The sequence below is a fragment of the Canis lupus genome, chromosome 19, assembly GCF_048164855.1.
Source record: "Canis lupus baileyi chromosome 19, mCanLup2.hap1, whole genome shotgun sequence".
In the NCBI taxonomy this organism is placed as follows: Eukaryota; Metazoa; Chordata; class Mammalia; order Carnivora; family Canidae; genus Canis; species Canis lupus.
In genome coordinates, this window is record NC_132856.1 from 47162077 (window position 1) to 47179579 (window position 17503).

General features: G+C 50.7%; 1 protein-coding gene across 7 annotated transcripts in view; it reads right to left on the minus strand.

Moving 5' to 3' along the window:
* Window positions 1-17503, minus strand: part of MYO9B (myosin IXB) — an 89263-nt gene that overhangs the window by 16901 nt on the left and 54859 nt on the right. For 4 of the 7 annotated variants that reach the window (XM_072786836.1, XM_072786837.1, XM_072786834.1 and 1 more), the window contains exons 7-20: window positions 16958-17087; window positions 15095-15184; window positions 13036-13152; window positions 12561-12695; window positions 11283-11404; window positions 9392-9533; window positions 8909-9113; window positions 8068-8149; window positions 6879-6968; window positions 5445-5558; window positions 3646-3685; window positions 2446-2568; window positions 1515-1595; window positions 176-286 (exon numbers count right to left, since the gene is read on the minus strand). In XM_072786836.1, coding sequence (XP_072642937.1) covers window positions 176-286; window positions 1515-1595; window positions 2446-2568; window positions 3646-3685; window positions 5445-5558; window positions 6879-6968; window positions 8068-8149; window positions 8909-9113; window positions 9392-9533; window positions 11283-11404; window positions 12561-12695; window positions 13036-13152; window positions 15095-15184; window positions 16958-17087 — 1582 coding nt within the window. The remainder of the gene's footprint in view (window positions 1-175; window positions 287-1514; window positions 1596-2445; window positions 2569-3645; window positions 3686-5444; window positions 5559-6878; window positions 6969-8067; window positions 8150-8908; window positions 9114-9391; window positions 9534-11282; window positions 11405-12560; window positions 12696-13035; window positions 13153-15094; window positions 15185-16957; window positions 17088-17503) is intronic. The other 3 variants (XM_072786838.1, XM_072786839.1, XM_072786840.1) reach the window with 2 other exon arrangements.

Genomic DNA, 17503 nt, shown 5'->3' on the forward strand with positions numbered 1-17503 from the left:
CCCCTGACTCCCCCATGACAGAGAATAATCTGGTATAAATGCCAACAGTGCTAGGGTGGAGAAACCCTGGTGTAAAGTAATCCCCTGGGTTCCTGTTCCAGAGAAGTGCTCTCTCTGAAAGAAGGAGGTGACTGGCCCTCTGCCATGTGACGACAGCCATGCTTGTGCCACCTACCTGGAACGTGTACTTGGCACTGTAGCCTGACCTCCGGATCCGCACCGTCTCCAGCATGCCTGTGTAGCGCAGCTGCTGCAGCACCAGCTCCTCGTCGAAACACAGCTCTTTCTGAAACGGGGTATGAGCGATCAAGACATGTGCTGGCTGCTGGACAACTAAGCGTTGGCAGCCGGGGATGGGAAACTATGGGACAAAGTCCTGCAGGAGTCTGGGCATGAGCATAGTTAGGGAGCACAGGTGGGCCCCGGCTGGCTGGGAATGTCCCCAGCCTGGCAGCTGTGGGCACCTGGAGGATCCATCTTTCCTTGCTCCAGACATTCTTTTTGGAATAAAGAGGTGGGGCTGCTCAGCAGTGCTTAAGGTATTTATCTCTTCTGGAAAAATCTGGCATCTGATCTGCTCTATTCCCTGGTGTCTGGAAGACCCATGACATTTCTTACTGCTTAATTTAAGATAATTTGTTGCAAATAACTAGTTCTTAAGGGCTCTGATCAAAACCTGAGCTGAGCTCATACTCTGTGCCAGGCCCTGGGGTAAATAACTAGGGATTTGGCCAAGAGGAGAACAGGGTCTGGAGGTGGAAGCCAGGTGCATATGTGAATGGGTCAGACAATGCTAGGGCCCCCCTGGGCCGAGTTTTGAGGAAGGAATGGGCAGGAAACAGCCAGGTGAAGGCCCAGAGGAGGAATCCAGCTCCTTGCCCGGGAGGACAGAAGCTACAGAAACTGGTAGGGAGAAGCTGGGTTCTGGATGTTGACAGATCTTCCTAGGAGCAGCGGAAGGCCAGGGAAATGGGAAAAGGAGAGATGAAGCGGGCAGGCCCAGATCCTGAACAGCCCCCAGCAAAGTCTCCAAGGGCACAGAAGAGCCAGTGAACCCCTCAGGCAAAGGAAACTTAGCAGTAAGGACTGAGCCCGCCATTGGGGCACCCACTGATGCTCCATGAGTCTTTCTAGAAATATTCAGATCAAATGAACAGTAGGATCTATGCCTCTGCTGCATGACCTCAGCCCCTCCCTTCTGGTACATTTTCTGCACTGGCCCATGTGGGGATGCACCAAAGAGCATGCTTGACCTGTCCTTCCTAGGGCTCCTCCAGGTTTCAAGTGATGTCCCTGCTCTTGGTTGGCCACCCAGCTGCCCTAACTGCCTCCTGCCAACCCCCCTCTACCTGGGACTGGCCACAGCACACCATTTACAGTTCCCAGAACCTGTGTGAACACTTGGTTCCCTGAGACTTTTCCTGGCCCTCCAAGGGACACAGCAACACAGGATAACCCCCTGCTGAGCAGCCAGACCTTGGCCTTCACCTCCCCAAGACATGGGAGCCACTTACCTTCTCGGCATTGGAGCGGATGCAGCGGATAAAGAAAGGCTCTGCCTTTCCCAGTGCCTCCAGGAGCTTGTTAAGGGACGTCTGGGGAAACAGGGAGAAGGTTTTGAGATGGGACCCCCAGAGCCAGGCCACTCAGTGGGAGGAGACCCAGTCACTCGCTGGCGTTGGCACTGACGCAGGATGCGGGAGGCTGTAGCTGGACATTCTGACTGGAGGCTGTGCTATCTCTGGGAGCCCCAAAGAGATCTGTTGGGTCCTCAGAGCTGACTGGTAATCTTCCCAGGCTCTCCCAGCCCTTTGTCTCAGTGGGAATGTGGGGTGGGACCAGATAAATGCCTTCTGGGGATTTAAAATGCTGGTCAGCCTCAGAAGCAGCACAGATGCCATGATTTTGGTCTTTGGCCTGCTCTGTACAAAAAGAATTTGTAGGAGCTCCCAGGTTAGGGAATTAAAAAAAAGCCAAAGTGGTCACAAAAGACTCAGAGTGAGGAAAGAGGAAGAGGACAAAAAAAAAAGTAATGGTAAGTAAGGGTCAGCAGCAGCCGTTGGGCCCCTTAAAAAAAGTGCCTCTGAGCTTCCCGGCAACCAGGGGAAAAGGGAAACAAGCCCAAACAACACAGTTCAGTGGCTGCCTTAAGGCGCTAACCTGCTACTTTAACTACTGGTTCACAACAGGAGTGATTCTACCCCTACCCATCCTGAACATGTGGCAATGTCTGGAGACATTTTTGGGTGTCAGAATTGGAGGATGCTACTGTACATCCCATAACACACAAGATGGCTTCCGCCACGGAGAATCATCCAGTCCCAGATGGCAAACAATGCCAAGGTCAGGAGCCCTAGAATAGCCATTTGTTGGGTTTGTTGTGGCCAAGTTATGAGAGCATCAGGTCGAGTTCAGCATCTGCCCTGGGCTCCCCAGGCTGCCTACCTGGAACTGGGCACTGATGCTTGGCGGCTTCTTTTTCTTGTGTAGGTGCAGCAGGGACTTGGTGGTTCGATCGTGAAGAGTCATGCTGATGATGAGCTTTAGGGACTTGGAATCCAGCAGGTTCTAGGACAGACACATGGGGGTCTGGCCTGCCCTCCTGGGGTACCAGGGGGCACTAGGAGGCCTCATAGATGCCCCGGAGCCAGGATTATGCTGCTGGGTGCGACAGCTCTTAGGATCCGTCTCGGGACAGTGTTGCTAGAGGGCAGGGGTTGGTGGGCTGGGCAGGAGGCAGGGGTGACCCTGGAATTGAGCCTGAGCTGTGCCTGGCACATGGCACCACCAGCTCTGGGAGGCCTGATTATGGCCTCTTTTGTAGTCTGAGTGCCCAGAAGCCGAGAGCTCCAGGGGGCCACCTTCCTCCTGCACAGCTTCAGGAGTGCCAAGTCCTCTGCACTTCTGCATGAGCTTATCCGGTGGGCCTTCCAATGTGTGCCAATCCTTAGTATCAGCTCACCAGAGGAACTAGCACTGGCCATCTGTTGGCCAGACTGAGAGGTTTTTTCTCACTATTGCAAATTCATGATCTGTCTGTACACTGTACGTGGAGATAGACAGGCTGGGTGCACTTTCCCCAAGGTCACCTACTGGGATCTTGGCTACTGGCAACACACAGTTGCCGCCTTTCTGGTGGGACTTCCTCTCCCAGCCTCCCAGAAACACCGGGAGGTGCTGCATTCCATTCTGCCCTCCAGAAATGGTAGGTAACTAATGACCTTAAAGGGGGAGAGGACGGAAGGGTCCTGTTGTCTCTGGATGGGAGAAGCTCTTTGGTGCTGTTCACACTCCTGTGGGACTGGGCCAAGCCCACCTCCTTGCTCAGTCCTCCCCCTGACCCAGCCTGCTTCCTCCTGGGAAACTCCTGTCAACATGCTTGTGCAAATATCCCCACCACACACCCCGCTTCCAGGAAACCCCAAGACACCTCCAAAGCTTTTTGATCAGAGAAATTATTTTTGGAGGGGAGCGGGGGTAGAGGGCGATGGAAGGAAGAGGGAGGAGCTACAAAGCTAGAGATGTTAAAAGTGCCTCCCTCCACCAACACCCTTGGCCCCCTATTTTCCAGAAAGCAAGTTGAGCCAGGCACTCTCAAGTTGGGCAAAAAGCAAGGCGGCCTCGGGCGGTGTCGCGAACGTTTACCTTTGGAATGAGCTGCTTTTGTTTGATACCTTTACTTTTCCTGTCAAAATATTAAAAACGGTTTTGTGAACAGAAAGAACAAGGTGTCCGGATCTGGGTTAGTTCAGCAAAGCCTTGCCTCGCGGGTTAGATGGAGCGAGAGCAGAGAAAGCAGAGTTGGGGCGCGCACAAGTGCAACGAGGCCGCTGCACCGCCTCTCCGAGGCCTGGGCGGGTCCACCCCGTGCACGCGTGGGGTGCTTCTGTGACTGCACATGAGCTTCACTGGCCAGCAGCTGCCCCGGAGGTGGCAGGAGCATCTCACTCGGGGCCGCTCGGGTGTCCAGGGAGCAGGAGGGGCCGCTGGTAATCGGCAGGGCAGAAGGTGCGTCTGTGCAGGGGGCGGATCTTGCCCCGTAAGGAACTGAAATGGGGCTCAGGTAGGAGTACATTTTGGACTCACACTGGTGCAAAGGAAAAGACAAAAGCCGATCTTGTGGGCAAGGGAGGGGGGCATGGCCCTCGTTCTCAGACACTCTATGGAATCTTGCAGACAAAAGAAAAAATTTTTTAAAAAACTTGCAGCTTGGCTCATTTTTAAAACCAGCTGAGGAGGGGCGCCTGGGTGGCTCAGTTGGTTAAGCAACAGACCCTTTGCTTTCAGCTCAAGTCATGATCTCATGGATTGTGAGATCCAGCCCCATGTCAGGCTCTGCGCTCAGAGGGGAGTCTGCTTGGATTCTCTCCCTCTACCCTGCTTCTGTTTTCTCTCAAATAAATACAATCTTAAAAAAAAAAAAAACCCAAAACAATAAAAAATCCACAAAAACCAGCTGAGGAAATAGTGCCCCACAGATCAGCAAGATGCTTGGTTGTGAGGTTCTATGTGTGTCATGTTCCATCCTTTTTTCTTTTTTTTGAAGATTTTATTTATTTATTTTTATGAGAGAATACGAAAGAGAGAGCAGGAGCAGAGGGGAGGGGCAGAGGGAGAAGGAGAAGCAGGTTTCCTGCCGAGCAGGGAGCCCAATGTGGGGCTCAATCCCAGGACCCTGCCTGAGCTGAAGGCAGATGCTTAACCAACTGAGCCACCCAGGTGCCCTGTCATGTTCTATCTTAATCCACGTGAAGAAGAATAAGGCATAATAAAAATGAATTTGAAAACCGTTCTCTTGTGGACGCAAGCTTTGCTCTTGGCCGGCCTGAGCCCTGAGTGGCTACGAGTGCCCCCATCGGCCGAGGCTGCTGCCCACTGGGTGCGATGCAAGTCATCACCCTCGCTTTGCAGACAGAAGCTGGAAAGCTCAGAGCACTCAGGCCACATGATAAGTTAGTTAGCGAGAGTGAGACCAGGTCCAAACCTGGTTTGTGTGGCTTCTGGGCCCTTCCCACCATATCGCACTGCCATCCACACAAAGCAGGGCCATGGATGTGCAAGAAATTGGATGCCCTACTTTCGACAGCTTCTTTATAAGCTCACGGTGGCAAGGAGTAGGGGTGGTAGTGGTGAAGCAAGCCTTGCTCTGCATGTTTAGGGAAAGAAAAAGAGATGCTTTGTGGAAGGAGCGTTCCTGTGAAGCCGTGCTGGCCACTGGGGAGCTGGCAAGGATTTGGGCCACAGGGTAGACACTGGGGCAGGAGTGTTACGAGGGCCATTTAGCAAAGGTTGGCATAAGAATGGAACCACAAGACAGCACGTTTGTAGCGGCCAATTCAGCATTACGGGAAGCCCGCAGCCAGGGTCCTGGGAGCCGGGGAGGCGGTCGTTGCACTTGTTGCGGGGGGGTTGGGGGGAGGTGCCACAGCCTTGGGGGGACTCACAGGATGAAGGTGCGGGGTTTCTGGAGCCGACTGAGGGACTGGAGAAGCCTACGGGGGTCCTCACCCTGCCAGGGCAATCCTTTGATGGTCTTGATGATTTGGTCATGCAAATCGCTGAGAGTGGGGTGGGGTAGGGGGTGCAGTGACAGGGAGAAGACCAAGTTAGAGCAGCAGGCCCGCCACCTTGGGGTCCCCAGCACGGTCGGGACCATCCCCAGGCCACTGGAGCCAAAACATGCAGCTGGAGAGTCTGCACGCCTGCTGTCTCTCCCTTCTGGACTGAGAGGGGGTTCAGCCAAGAGTGACTGACCACCCCACGGAGGCTCCCCTTTTCTCAGGGAGGGCCAGGGATGCTTCTGCAGAATGGGGTTTGCAACACAGCATCTCAGATCACCAAAAAGGCCTCATATAGAACAGCCTCTGGACTCTATTATAACAAGCATCGAGGGCTAGACCCGAGGGTACATGTGGGTGTAGCTCATCAGTTTTTCTGGTTGATTCTGTGGCCACGTGTCCATCTCCTTGTTGGCTTCAAGAAAGGCCTCAGGAGGAATGGATGGGAATTCACACAGTGGTCCTCAACCAGGATGATGCTACCCTCCAGGTGATGTCTGGATACATTTTTGGTTGTCATTACTGGGTGGGGAGGGTGCTACTGGCATCGGGTGGGATGAGAATAGGATGCTGCTCAACACCCTACAGCATGAGGGATGCTCACACAGAGGGTGACCTAGCTCAGCAGTGAGGGTAGGAGACCTTATGGAAGGAGAGCTTTACCCCAAATAATTCAGTCTCCTTCACTGCCTTTTGTTCGATCACTGTGGGTCCCATGGCTGAGCATACGCTCTAAGCCCAAACTTTGGCACTAAAGCGCGAGAACAAGAATGGATCAGAGATAAAAATCAGATGCTATGGAAGGGACTATTCATGAAGGATGTCTAGATGACAAATGTCCTTATGGAACTTCTGGAATTGAGGCAGCAGGGACTGTAGGGTGAGACACGAGGTTCTGGTTTGTGTGTTTCTTTTTAAAAACCCCTCATTCCTATTATTTCAAATACATGTTTAAGCTCAGGGCAGGTGGCCTGGAAAGACCCCGATCGGCAGCCCCTCATCTGTGTCCATGCACCATGCCCAGGGCCTGGAGACCCTCACTTACCTCTGCTCCCTCGCCCTCCAGGGAGGCACAGAGCAAAGACAACAGAAGGGTCATGTTTCACCTCCATACCCTGAGCGGTCAGCACAGTGGCTGGAGCTCTGAACAAGGCCTATGACTTCAACACACACCCACCGCCCCTGGCCCAGTGGGCCCTGGTATCCCCAGCCTGCCGCTCCCGCTCCTGGCCCTGGACGCCACGCTGAGCGCCTGGGGATGGCAGCTCCTCTTGATGTGCCTCCCTGGTCTTGGGTTCGAAGGCCCTTGCTTCTACTTACTTCTTGCTTTCATAGAAAGCAATGATGTCCTCAAAAGCGTTAATATCGAACTCCTCAGAGCCGTCAAATGAGAAATCTAGCATTGAGCAGCTGAAAGGGAGAATCTGTATAAACTAAACACGCTCCTGGAGTGGGACCCGCAGCCTAGGGGCCAGGCCCTGGGGAGACTGACATCACTCCAGCCAATGTGGCCCCAGGTCCACATTCAGTCCTTGTAGGGTGGGAATACACAAGCAAATCAAGAGATGCTTTCTTTTTCTCTTGCCCCCTTTTGGGTGAAAAAGCAGATTAAAAAAAAAATGCACCTCTTAAAAAACAGGGAAACGACACATGAAATCACTTATGGATGGTCACTTACCTAGGTGCTAACACTATACCGCCATGTATACAATGTTTATGAATCTCTTGAAGTTTTTACTATGAAGGGCTCAAAAATAAAATGACCTTTTCAAGTTTAAATATTTACTAACTTGCTCCTTGGGAATCTGGGGTACTGAGGAAGAAGCTGGGAACTTGGCTGCCACAGAGCATTGGCATGTGCCTCCCCAACTGTGAACACACCTCTCCTGGCCTGTCTGTCTCAGCTGGTCCCTTTTTAATACAGCCTGTCTGGCCCTCTCAAGATATCAGAAGTGTCCCTCCTCTAGCTTTGTCACTGCCTTGGATGTCTGTCCAGTGTGGCACATGCTGCCCACTTTCATACCCAGGGCAAACAGGGATATGTAGAAGGCCCTCGGTCATTGCCAGGGTGGCCACAAAATACCCTCATCATATTGTGTGCAATGAGGCATATTTTATCTCCAACAGCAAATAAAGTAACTCAGCCTATCTGCTCTCGACCACTCTGCCCAGGCTAAGGGAGAAAGTGCTCTTAAATTAAGCCTGTTGCTCGGTGCAACTAGTTAGTGGCTCCTTGGCCTCACCTGCCAATGGCCCTGAAAAGAATCTTTTGTAAAGTGAGCCGTCCAGCATCTCCCTAAAGCAGATGATGCACCGAGGCCTGCCTTCTGTGTGCAGAAAAGCGGCAACCAGATGCCATTTGTTTCTGGGTCCTTTGGATTCAAGTGGTTGCCGGGTTCCTTATTCAGGTCAACCCCAACCTGGTTCGAGGGTGTAGGATTTCTGGCATTGTTTTAAACAATACTGCTGTCTACCAGCCTTGGTTTGGACAAATCAAGGTCTCGCTCACCGGTACAGTTTTTCCGATGGGGTGCTGGCTCCTCTCTGCAGGTCTCCTAGGTGACCGTGGGTGCCAGGGCTGCCCATACCGGCTGTGGACACAGAGCACATGGAGTTGGAGGCGAGGGTTGCCTGGGGTCTTGGAGGCTTTGTCTTTGCCACAGAGGCTTTGGCTTTGATCCTGACTTGAACTCATTAAAAAAACACACACAAAAAGTCTGATGCTCAAATTTGGACACAGCCGGGAACTGTGAAGTGTTCGATTCCTCCCTAAGCAGCATTATTTATTCCTACTTTTCATGAAGGCTTTATCTCCTTGGTCCTGCTTTTAATGAAGGCCCTTGGTAAAATGGAGCCCCGTAGCTGGTATCTGGAGCCAAGCTCCTGTGGACAGTCACTCAGCTGTTCTGGGCCTCAGGCTATCTTTTTTTTTTTTTTTTAAAGATTTTATTTATTTATTAATGAGAGACAGAGAGAGAGAGAGGTAGTGAGAGAGAGAGAGGGGCAGAGACACAGGTAGAGGGAGAAGCAGGCTCCAAGCAGGGAGCCCACGCGGACTCAGTCCCAGGGCTCCAGGATCAGGCCCTGGGCCGAAGGCGGTGCTAAACCGCTAAGCCACTGCAGCTGCCCTCAGGCTATCTTTATAGCAACACAGGAGCATGTCTTTCTGCCTTGTGAGGATGAGGAGAGTATATTATATACCCTGGTACAGAAATTCTGTTTGGGATGATCAAAGTTCTGTGAGACAGGTGGTGGTTACGCGACACGGTGAAGGTGCTAAACGCCACAGAAATATACGCTTTGAAGTGGACTGAGTATTCCCCATTGACGGTGACAAGTGGGCCCCATACCTGCAGCCTTCTCGGCCCTCTCGGCCCGCAGTTGCCCGGCCTCCCGGAGCACGGCCATGGCCCGGATGGCGGCCCGGAGCACAGCCCAGCGGAACACGGCCACAGGATCCATGCCAATGAGCTCCCGCACATAGGAGCTGTCGCTGCCCCGCAGGAGGGCCACGATGTCTGGCCGCATGTAGTCCATGTTCTTTTCTCGGAAGTCCTGGTGGGGGAACGGAGGTGGGTGGTCACTTGCCAGTGACTGCCAAGGTCCTGGGAGCCAGCATGCAACGGTTGCTGGTGGGGTGGGACCCATCTCAACAACACAGAGGGGGGTCCCATCCCTAGGGTCTTTGATAGTAAGAGCCAGAGATGTAGGGCTGGGTCTGAGGGCTATTAGTAAAAGGGATGGCTGGAGGTAAGGGGCCTTGGGGGCATCTACCTTTCCTGCCTTTCCTGCCTCCCACCCTGGACTGATGATGGCAACGGACACACACATACCTTGATCTGATATTTCACTTTCCCTGCAAAGTGCTGAATGATGAATGCTGGCTCCATGACGGGGGTGCCAAGGAAGTACCTGTTGTCTTCGTGCTGCTGCTTGAACTTGGCCAGCAGGGTCTGGCTTGTGGCATGGGGGAAGCTGGGGAAGAGGGTTTGGAACTTTTAGCTGCAGGAACAGCGGCGACCACTTGCTCAGCATCTGGTCACAGGCCCTTGGTGGATGAAGCCCGGGCCCTCGTGGCCAATGCAAACATCTGGCACGGGCAAGACTGGGCCCGGGGCCCACTGTGGGCAGCTCCCAGGAATAATCCCAGGAAGGCAGGACTCAGGTCTGTGTGTATCTGGACGCTGTGTCTTGGAGGGGGTCTTGCCCTTGCTCCCCTGTTACAGGGAGGGACTGGGAGATGAGGATGGGGCAGGGAGGGCCGAATAAGGGACCCGTTGTACCTGGCTATTTCTGCCTCCCAGGAAGGAAATGCTGCAGTTGGCTTTGGCATACCCTGCCTCTCTGCCCAGCCTCACCACCAATACACACAGAGCAATTTGCCTCTGAATCCCAATGCCAGGCTCTACAGCTTAATGGGGATGGGGTGTGGGGTGGAAGGCAGAAGCTGTAGCTACGAAGCATGCTCTTTCCAGGGCTGGGGAAAGGGTGTGGAACGAGGAACCTGCTCATTCAGTCATTGGGATAAATACCATTTTAATGTGCTATTTTAGAAAATCCAGATCGATGCAAATTAAAAAAAAAAATCTACAAAGAACCAAAATAGCAAGATTTTAAACAAAGACAGATCCAACCCTGCTCAGCCTGGCCATGCCTCACATTCCTCCTCAGGATCCAGCTCTGGGTTTCCTGGAAGTGATGATTTAGTCCTTCCTAGCACCCTGATCGTTCTCTTATCTGAACATTCTCTCCCTGGATCCCAGCTACGAACGGATGTGTCCATGGGCCTGGGTCTGAGGCAGGAGGTGAGCCTGATTCAACCCAGCCCCCTCCCGGGACTTTAGAAGCAGACAAGGGGCTGAAAAAAGGTTGTTGATAGAAAGAGGTGTCCGTGTGCTGATCCTGAGAACCAGTGAAAGTGACCGGATTCAGAAATAGGGTCTTAATGAATATAATTAGTAAAGATGAGGTTATGGAGTTGGGGGGTAGACACTGATCCAGTGGATTGGAATCTTTATAAGAGGAGATGAGACAGAGACAGAAGAGATGGTGATGTGCACACAGAAGGCAGAGACTGGGGTGATGTAGCCACATGCCATGGAATGCTAGGGTCCCCCAGCAGCTGGAAGACGCAAGGAAGGATCATCCTCTAGAGGGAGTGCAGCTCTGCCCACACTTTGATTTCAGCCTAGTGATACTGATTTTCCACTTTGGGCTTCTAGGACCATGAGAGAATACATTTGTTATTTTAAGCTACCTGTGCTTTGTGGTCATTTATTACAGGAGCCACAGGAAATAAATTTGGTGAGTGAATTTCAGTGACTGCCACAGGGTGGCCAAGCATGAGGCACTTTAGCAACACCTCTTCTAGCCTTCACGGTGTCCTATGGACGAGGGGTGCCAGGCTTAGCAGGAAGTCTGGTGTCTGGGTCTCTGATTCCATGTGTTGCCCTTTGCAAGGATGCACCAACCTCATGCCTAGTTTCGAGACTTGGGCCCCATGTCCCTTTCTTAACAGCTCCAAGGTATGCATGATCCAGATTTATCGCACGTGTTAATATCTCCTTGATAAATGCTACATGCACTTTGCTAATGTGAGGTCAGGATTAGTGGCCAAATGAGCGTGACAAACTCAGAAGTTCTTGGGGATGGTGTGGCTTCAGGGTGAGGCTCTGGGGGCTGGGGAATCAGGTTTGTGGGGGGCACTGGGCCGCGGACACTCACTTGCTCTCTTCGTCCAGCAGATAGAAGAGCCCGGTGGGCTTCTTGCTGATGAGATGGATGCAGCCGACATTATCTGTGTAGTCAATGTTGTGCCACGAGATCCCTTCGCTCTGGTACTCCTCCTGCAGGGTTTGGGGGTTAGCTGGTAATTTCACTACCTCAGGGCTATGCTAATATTTACATACCACGTGTCTGTATAAACATATTTATGTATGTACATACATATTTATACATGCATCTGTAAATACCAATACATATTGATGTATCAGTGGAAATATATTCATAATTACATAAAATTATTAATAACAAGAAACAAGAATGTACATGCTTAAATATCTGTCACACGAGATGCTTAAAACCACACTTAACATGTCCCGGGGGCCAGCAAACTTTCTCTGTCAAGGGCCGGATAATAAATACATTAAGCTTTATGAGCTAGAAAGAGTCTTCTCATGATTCTGCTGTCATAGCAGGAAAGAGGCCGCAGATGATATGTAGGCAAGTGGGCGTGGCCATGTGCCACTAAAGGTTTATTTACAAAAACAGGTTGTGGGGTGGGATTGGACCTGTGAGCTGCCATCTGCCATCCCCTGCTCTAGAACTGCAATGTCCAATAATGTGTGATATAATGCCATGTAGTGCGAGCGACCTGCCTAACTCCAAATTTTCAGTCAGTTAAAAAGGTAAAAAGAAACAAGTGAAATTAACTTTAATAAAAGACTTAATTTAACCTAATATATTCAAAATAGGATCTTGTCAATGTATGATCAATAAAAAAAAATTATCAATGAGGCATTTTATATTCTTTCCCTTTTGCACGATGTGTGTCATCTGCTGTGTCTCACCACTGTCACAGTAACTCAATGCGGTCCGCACTGAGTTACTCAGCAGCCAGAAGGAAAGTTTAATAGTAAAATCAGCTAGATATTTATATAAGCCTATCATTTTTTTTCTGCCTAGATCATCAATGTGAAGAATAACACATGGGTAAAGATGGCTGAGTGCGTAGTGAAGAGACACAGGAGATAGATTATTAAAACGGTTTGCCAAAGCAAATCCTTATGAGGCAGCTCCATTTCTCTCCCATCGGATGGATTTTCACATTTGAGCAGAAAGAAGGTACAAGATTGACCCGTGGACAAAAATATGCCTAGTGTTTGCCCATCCAAGGCCGGGCAGAGGTTTCCCAGACTTTCTCCTCCATAGAGAAAGAGTCCAGGGTTGGGGTCATTCCATACCCTCTCAGGGTGCATGGGCAACAAGATGGCATTTCCTTACCTGTTCTAGTTTGAAAATGTGCTGGTTGAAATAATACTGAAGCTGCTCGTTGGCATAGTTGATGCAGAACTGCTCAAAACTGTTCCGCTCGAAGTCTTCAAATCCGAATATGTCGAGGACCCCAATGGACAAGCACTGGGAATACGGAGAAAACAGTTATCATTGGTGGGTCCTTCCGTGGAAGTGAGCCGTTTGGTTGTGAGGGCTCTGTGCTCTGCTGAACGCTCTGCTGCCACTACCTTGGAATCTATAATATGTGAATGAGGGGTGCTGTGTGTTCACTACGCACAGGATGGGGTGTTAACTACACCCCATCCTGTTCCCTGGGCCTTGGAGAAACTGGCCTCTTTGCTGACACCAACCACAGCCACCTTGGCTCCCGACGTCACAGGCCACCTGCCAAGGACGTGTGACACTAAGGGCCTGGTCTTCCCCAGCTCTGCTTGGTGGAGCAGGCAGGGGTAGGGGCTCTCACCGAGACAGACTCTTCCATGTCTTTCTTGTTGAGGAGGGCGTGGTTGATCCGCAGCACGATCCAGTCGAAGAGAGCACTGTACAGTGACTTGGCCATGGAGTCACGGGCAGTGATAGCCTGTGGGCATAGGATGGGGAGCGTCACACCTTGGCAAGGTGTGCTGCAGTACCCAGAGGTCTGTACTCACGGGAAATTCGAGGGTGTGTTTAAACCCCCAGCTCATTGGACACGGCCGCTCTCACTCTGCACATCACCTTCAGCTTGGAATGCCCCGACACATTGGAGCATGAACTATGCAGCCAGGACTTGGCAGCCTAAGGTTAGCAAAGTCTTTCTCACCAGCCAGCCTGCTCCTCAGAGCAACATGGGGACCATTGAGGATGGAACACGGGCTTAGAGAGGGCACCGGTCAGCCCATGGGGAGAACTAGCCAGGAGGACAAACTAGGTTGAAAGCCAGGTCCCTTACGGTTCTGGGAGCATTGTGGAGATGCCATCATGTACATAAAAGCAGTAACAGCTTTTAAATTAAACAAACAAAAAAGGGGATCCCTGAGTGGCTCAGTGGTTGAGCATTTGCCTTCACTTCAGGGCATGATCCTGGAGTCCCGGATCAAGTCCCAGTCAGGCTTCCCGCTGGGAGCCAGCTTCTCCCTCTGCCTATGTCTCTACCTCTCTCTCTCTCTGTGTCTCTTGTGAATAAGTAAAATCTTAAACAAACAAAACAAAACAAAAACGGGGGCACCTGGGTGGCTCAGCTGGTTAAGCATCTGCCTTCGGCTCAGGCATGATCCCAGGGTCCTGGGATCAAGAGGACTCTGCTTCTCCCTCTTCCCCTCCTGCCTGCTTTGTGCTCTCTCACGCTCTCTCAAATAAAGAAATAATAAAACCTAAAAAAAAAAAAGGCTTATAGAGGTTAATTTACATATAATAAATTGTTTTTATGTCCTCAGATCTATTGTGACAGATGCACTTGGCTATAATTAAGATCTAGAACACATCTTCTGGTTTTGCCTTTCCCGGGAGGTTGTGGAAATGGGGCCGCAAGGGATATAAAGCCCCACACCTGGTATCTTTCCCTCGGCATCACGCCCCTAAGGGATAGCCAGGCTGTTGGGGTTTCAGGTATCCTGTGGCAACTTTACAGAACATTTCAGGGGACCTTTGCCTGTGGGAGCTCAGAATGTCCATGGTACTTGTTTAAGATACCCAAGCAGCTTCTACCACTAACTAAAATTCCATAAATCCCCACCCAGCCCATGGCTAGGTATTTTCCTGAGGCCATCGAAGTTGCCAGCTGCAAGTCACATTGCTCTTGAGATGTAGAAACGCAAGAAAAACACATCACAAGGAAAACATCCAGGCTGGGGCCAGAGAGAAGCAACTTATCAAGATTCAGGGACCCACTTAATGGTTGTAAAGGTCGTACTCTAGCCTGGGGGGGGTCAACAAACTTGAAGGGCCAGATGGTCTTTGGCATCCTGGCTTGGTTCTGCCAATACAGTAGGAAACCCACAATATTAAAAAAAAAAAAAAAAAAAAAAAAAAAGAGTGTGGCTGTATGTCAATAAAACTTTATTTACAAAAGCAGGCAGTGGGCTGGATTTGGCCTGTGGGCTGCAAGTGGCCGTCCTCTGCTAATGACAACTGGCATGGAAACACATGTGGCCTCAAGTTCTGGCCCTAGGGCTCAAGTGTGTTGTAAGAGCTGCTCTGTGCTGTGCCTGAGCTCATGTGAAGACAAGAGATACTGTCACAGTTCTTTAAAGACAGGAAGAAGGGGATCCCTGGGTGGCGCAGCGGTTTAGCGCCTGCCTTTGGCCCAGGGCGCGATCCTGGAGACCTGGGATCGAATCCCACGTCGGGCTCCCAGAGCATGGAGCCTGCTTCTCCCTCTGCGTATGTTTCTGCCTCCCTCCTTCTCTCTCTCTGTGACTATCATAAATAAATTAAAAAAAAAAAAAAAAAAAAAAAAGGACAGGAAGAAGACTATCCAGGCCGGCTGCTTCTGGAGCCCCCACCCCACCCCGTGCCCTGAAAGAGCCTAGGGCAGTACTCACCTCACTGAGACTGTAGGGAAGGATGAGTTTGTCATTGGCTGTCACCGTTTTTCTTTTGGTCAGGACCTCCACCAAGATTTCTCGCTTCACCTGTGTCAAGGTCAAGGAGGGAGAGAAAGGGGGGAGGGGAGAGAAGGGTTACTGGTGGGGGGGGTCCTCACGTCACTGAGCTAAGGCCTGAAGCCTGAGGAAGGTGAGAAGAGGACCTCCAGCAGCTGCACCAGGGTATGGGCCTAAAGCTCACCCTGTGATGAGTGTTATGCTCAGTATGTTTCCCAATGATCATACCCACTGGCTCGGTCAATGGCCTGGGAGTATGGCCACATAGAACTGGGTGTCACTGTGGGTCTATGTGCTGCCTGCCTTTATGGATGATGCTGTTAGAGTAGGTTCCTGGCCTGTTTCTTCCTAACTGCCAAGCCCCCTCCACAAGCTACAGGTAGTCAGAGTAGGGGCAGGGGAAGCTGCCCCAAACTCCTGGCAGATGTGTATACTCATCCACATGAACACAACAGAAGCTGGACTCTTGCAACCAGGCACATATTCCTTAAGAAAAGCCATAGATGCAATGTAAACTTAGGAAACAGAAAGATGAGGGCTCTTGAGTGGCTGGCTCAGTGGTTGAGCATCTGGCTTTGGCTCATGTTGTGATCCCAGGGTCCTCAAGTCCTGCATCAGGCTCCCCGCAGGGAGTCTGCTTCTCCCTCTGCCTGTGTGTGCCTGCCTCTGTGTCTCTCATGAATAAATAAATAAAACCTTAAAAAAAAAAAAAAAAAGACGAGGGCAGGACTTTTCAGATATGGCACCACTGGGGGCTGGATCATTCTTTGCTATGGGGAAGCTGTTCGGTGCATTATATGAGGTTAAGCAGAATCCCTGGCCTCATGCACTAGAGGACAGTAGCCCCTCGGAGTTGTGACAAGCCACAAATGCCTCCAGACACTGCCCAGTGCCCCTAGGGGTTAAGTGCCAGTGGATAAGGGGATGGCAGGTTCAATGAGCAAATGACCTCGCTGATCAAAGTATGGTTTTGTTTTTTGTTTTTTTATTTTTATTTTTTTCAAAGTATGGTTTTGAAGGGCCTTTCACATGAGGGGCTGAGAGGGGAGGCAGCCATGCTCAGGAAGGAGTCCTTCAGAAATGAGGAAGGGATGGGATGCCCTGAGGGCATTACGCTAAGTGAAATAAATCAGACAAGAGTAAGACAGAGTAAAACAAATACTGTATGATCTCACTTGTATGTGGAATCTGAAAAAAAAAAAAACAACAAAAAACCCCCCAAAAAAATCCACCTAGAAAAAAAACCCAAAACCCCCCAAACTAAACTAAGCTTGACAGATACAGAGAACAAATTGGTGGTTGCCAGGGTCAGGAGACAGGGATTGGTAAGGTGGGTAATAAAGAGGTTCAGAAGGAATGGACTTCCAGTTATAAAATAAAGAAGTCCTGAAAACGTAATGTCTAGCAGGGGAACTTTAGTTAAGAATACTGTGTGGCATAAACGAAAGTCACTAAGAGGGTAGATCTTTAAAGTTCTCTTCACTAGAAAAAACTGATTCTGTAATCATGTGTGGTGACAGATGTTAACGGGACTTACTGTAGTCATCATTTTGCAATACATACGAATACCGGATTGTTATGTTGTAATGTTGAAACATAATACTGTATGACAATTATACCTCAATTTAAAGAAAAGACAGAAAAAGAGAAACAAGGAAGAGGTGTTGCACAGATGGTGGTGGTGGGGTAGGGTGGGGCAGCAGTGTGGAAGCAGGCAGAAAGGCCCTGGTTTATTGAAGTGCGGCCAAGGCAGGAGGTTCTGGGTCCTTGCTGGCCACGGAGGCTGGGTGCAAAGGGCAGTACCTTCAGGAGCTGTGACAGCGTGTCCAGCACCTCGGGGGGCCCGACCTCCAGGCCTTCGTCTCGGCCTGTAGCTCTCTTCTTGTACGTGACGTTGCCCAAGTACAGGATGGCTGAGAGGACGGAAAAAATCCTGTGAGAGCAAAGGAGCCTAGGTTGGAGTGGTTTCCAGAGTCATAAGGCAACAGAATCTTCCAGCCAGTTGGGCTGAATTTGTACAACCAGCCAAGTTCAGTCGGACACATGAAATTTAAAAAAGGTCCAATCTCACTGTTGCAGACCCTCTGTGGAATGTGACTTTGTAGACCAATGGCTCACCTGGGGGTTGTTTGTTTGTTTATTTATTTGGTGGGGCGTGGGTGCTTAAATATTTTTTTATGGAAGTCTAATGTGTGTGAAAAAAAAAAAATCCCCCAACCATGCATAAAAAACAGGCAAAAAGGGGAGCCCTAGTGGCGCAGCGGTTTAGCGCCGCCTGCAGCCTGTGGTGTGATACTGGAGACCTGGGATCGAGTCCCACGTCAGGCTCCCTGCATGGAGCCTGCTTCT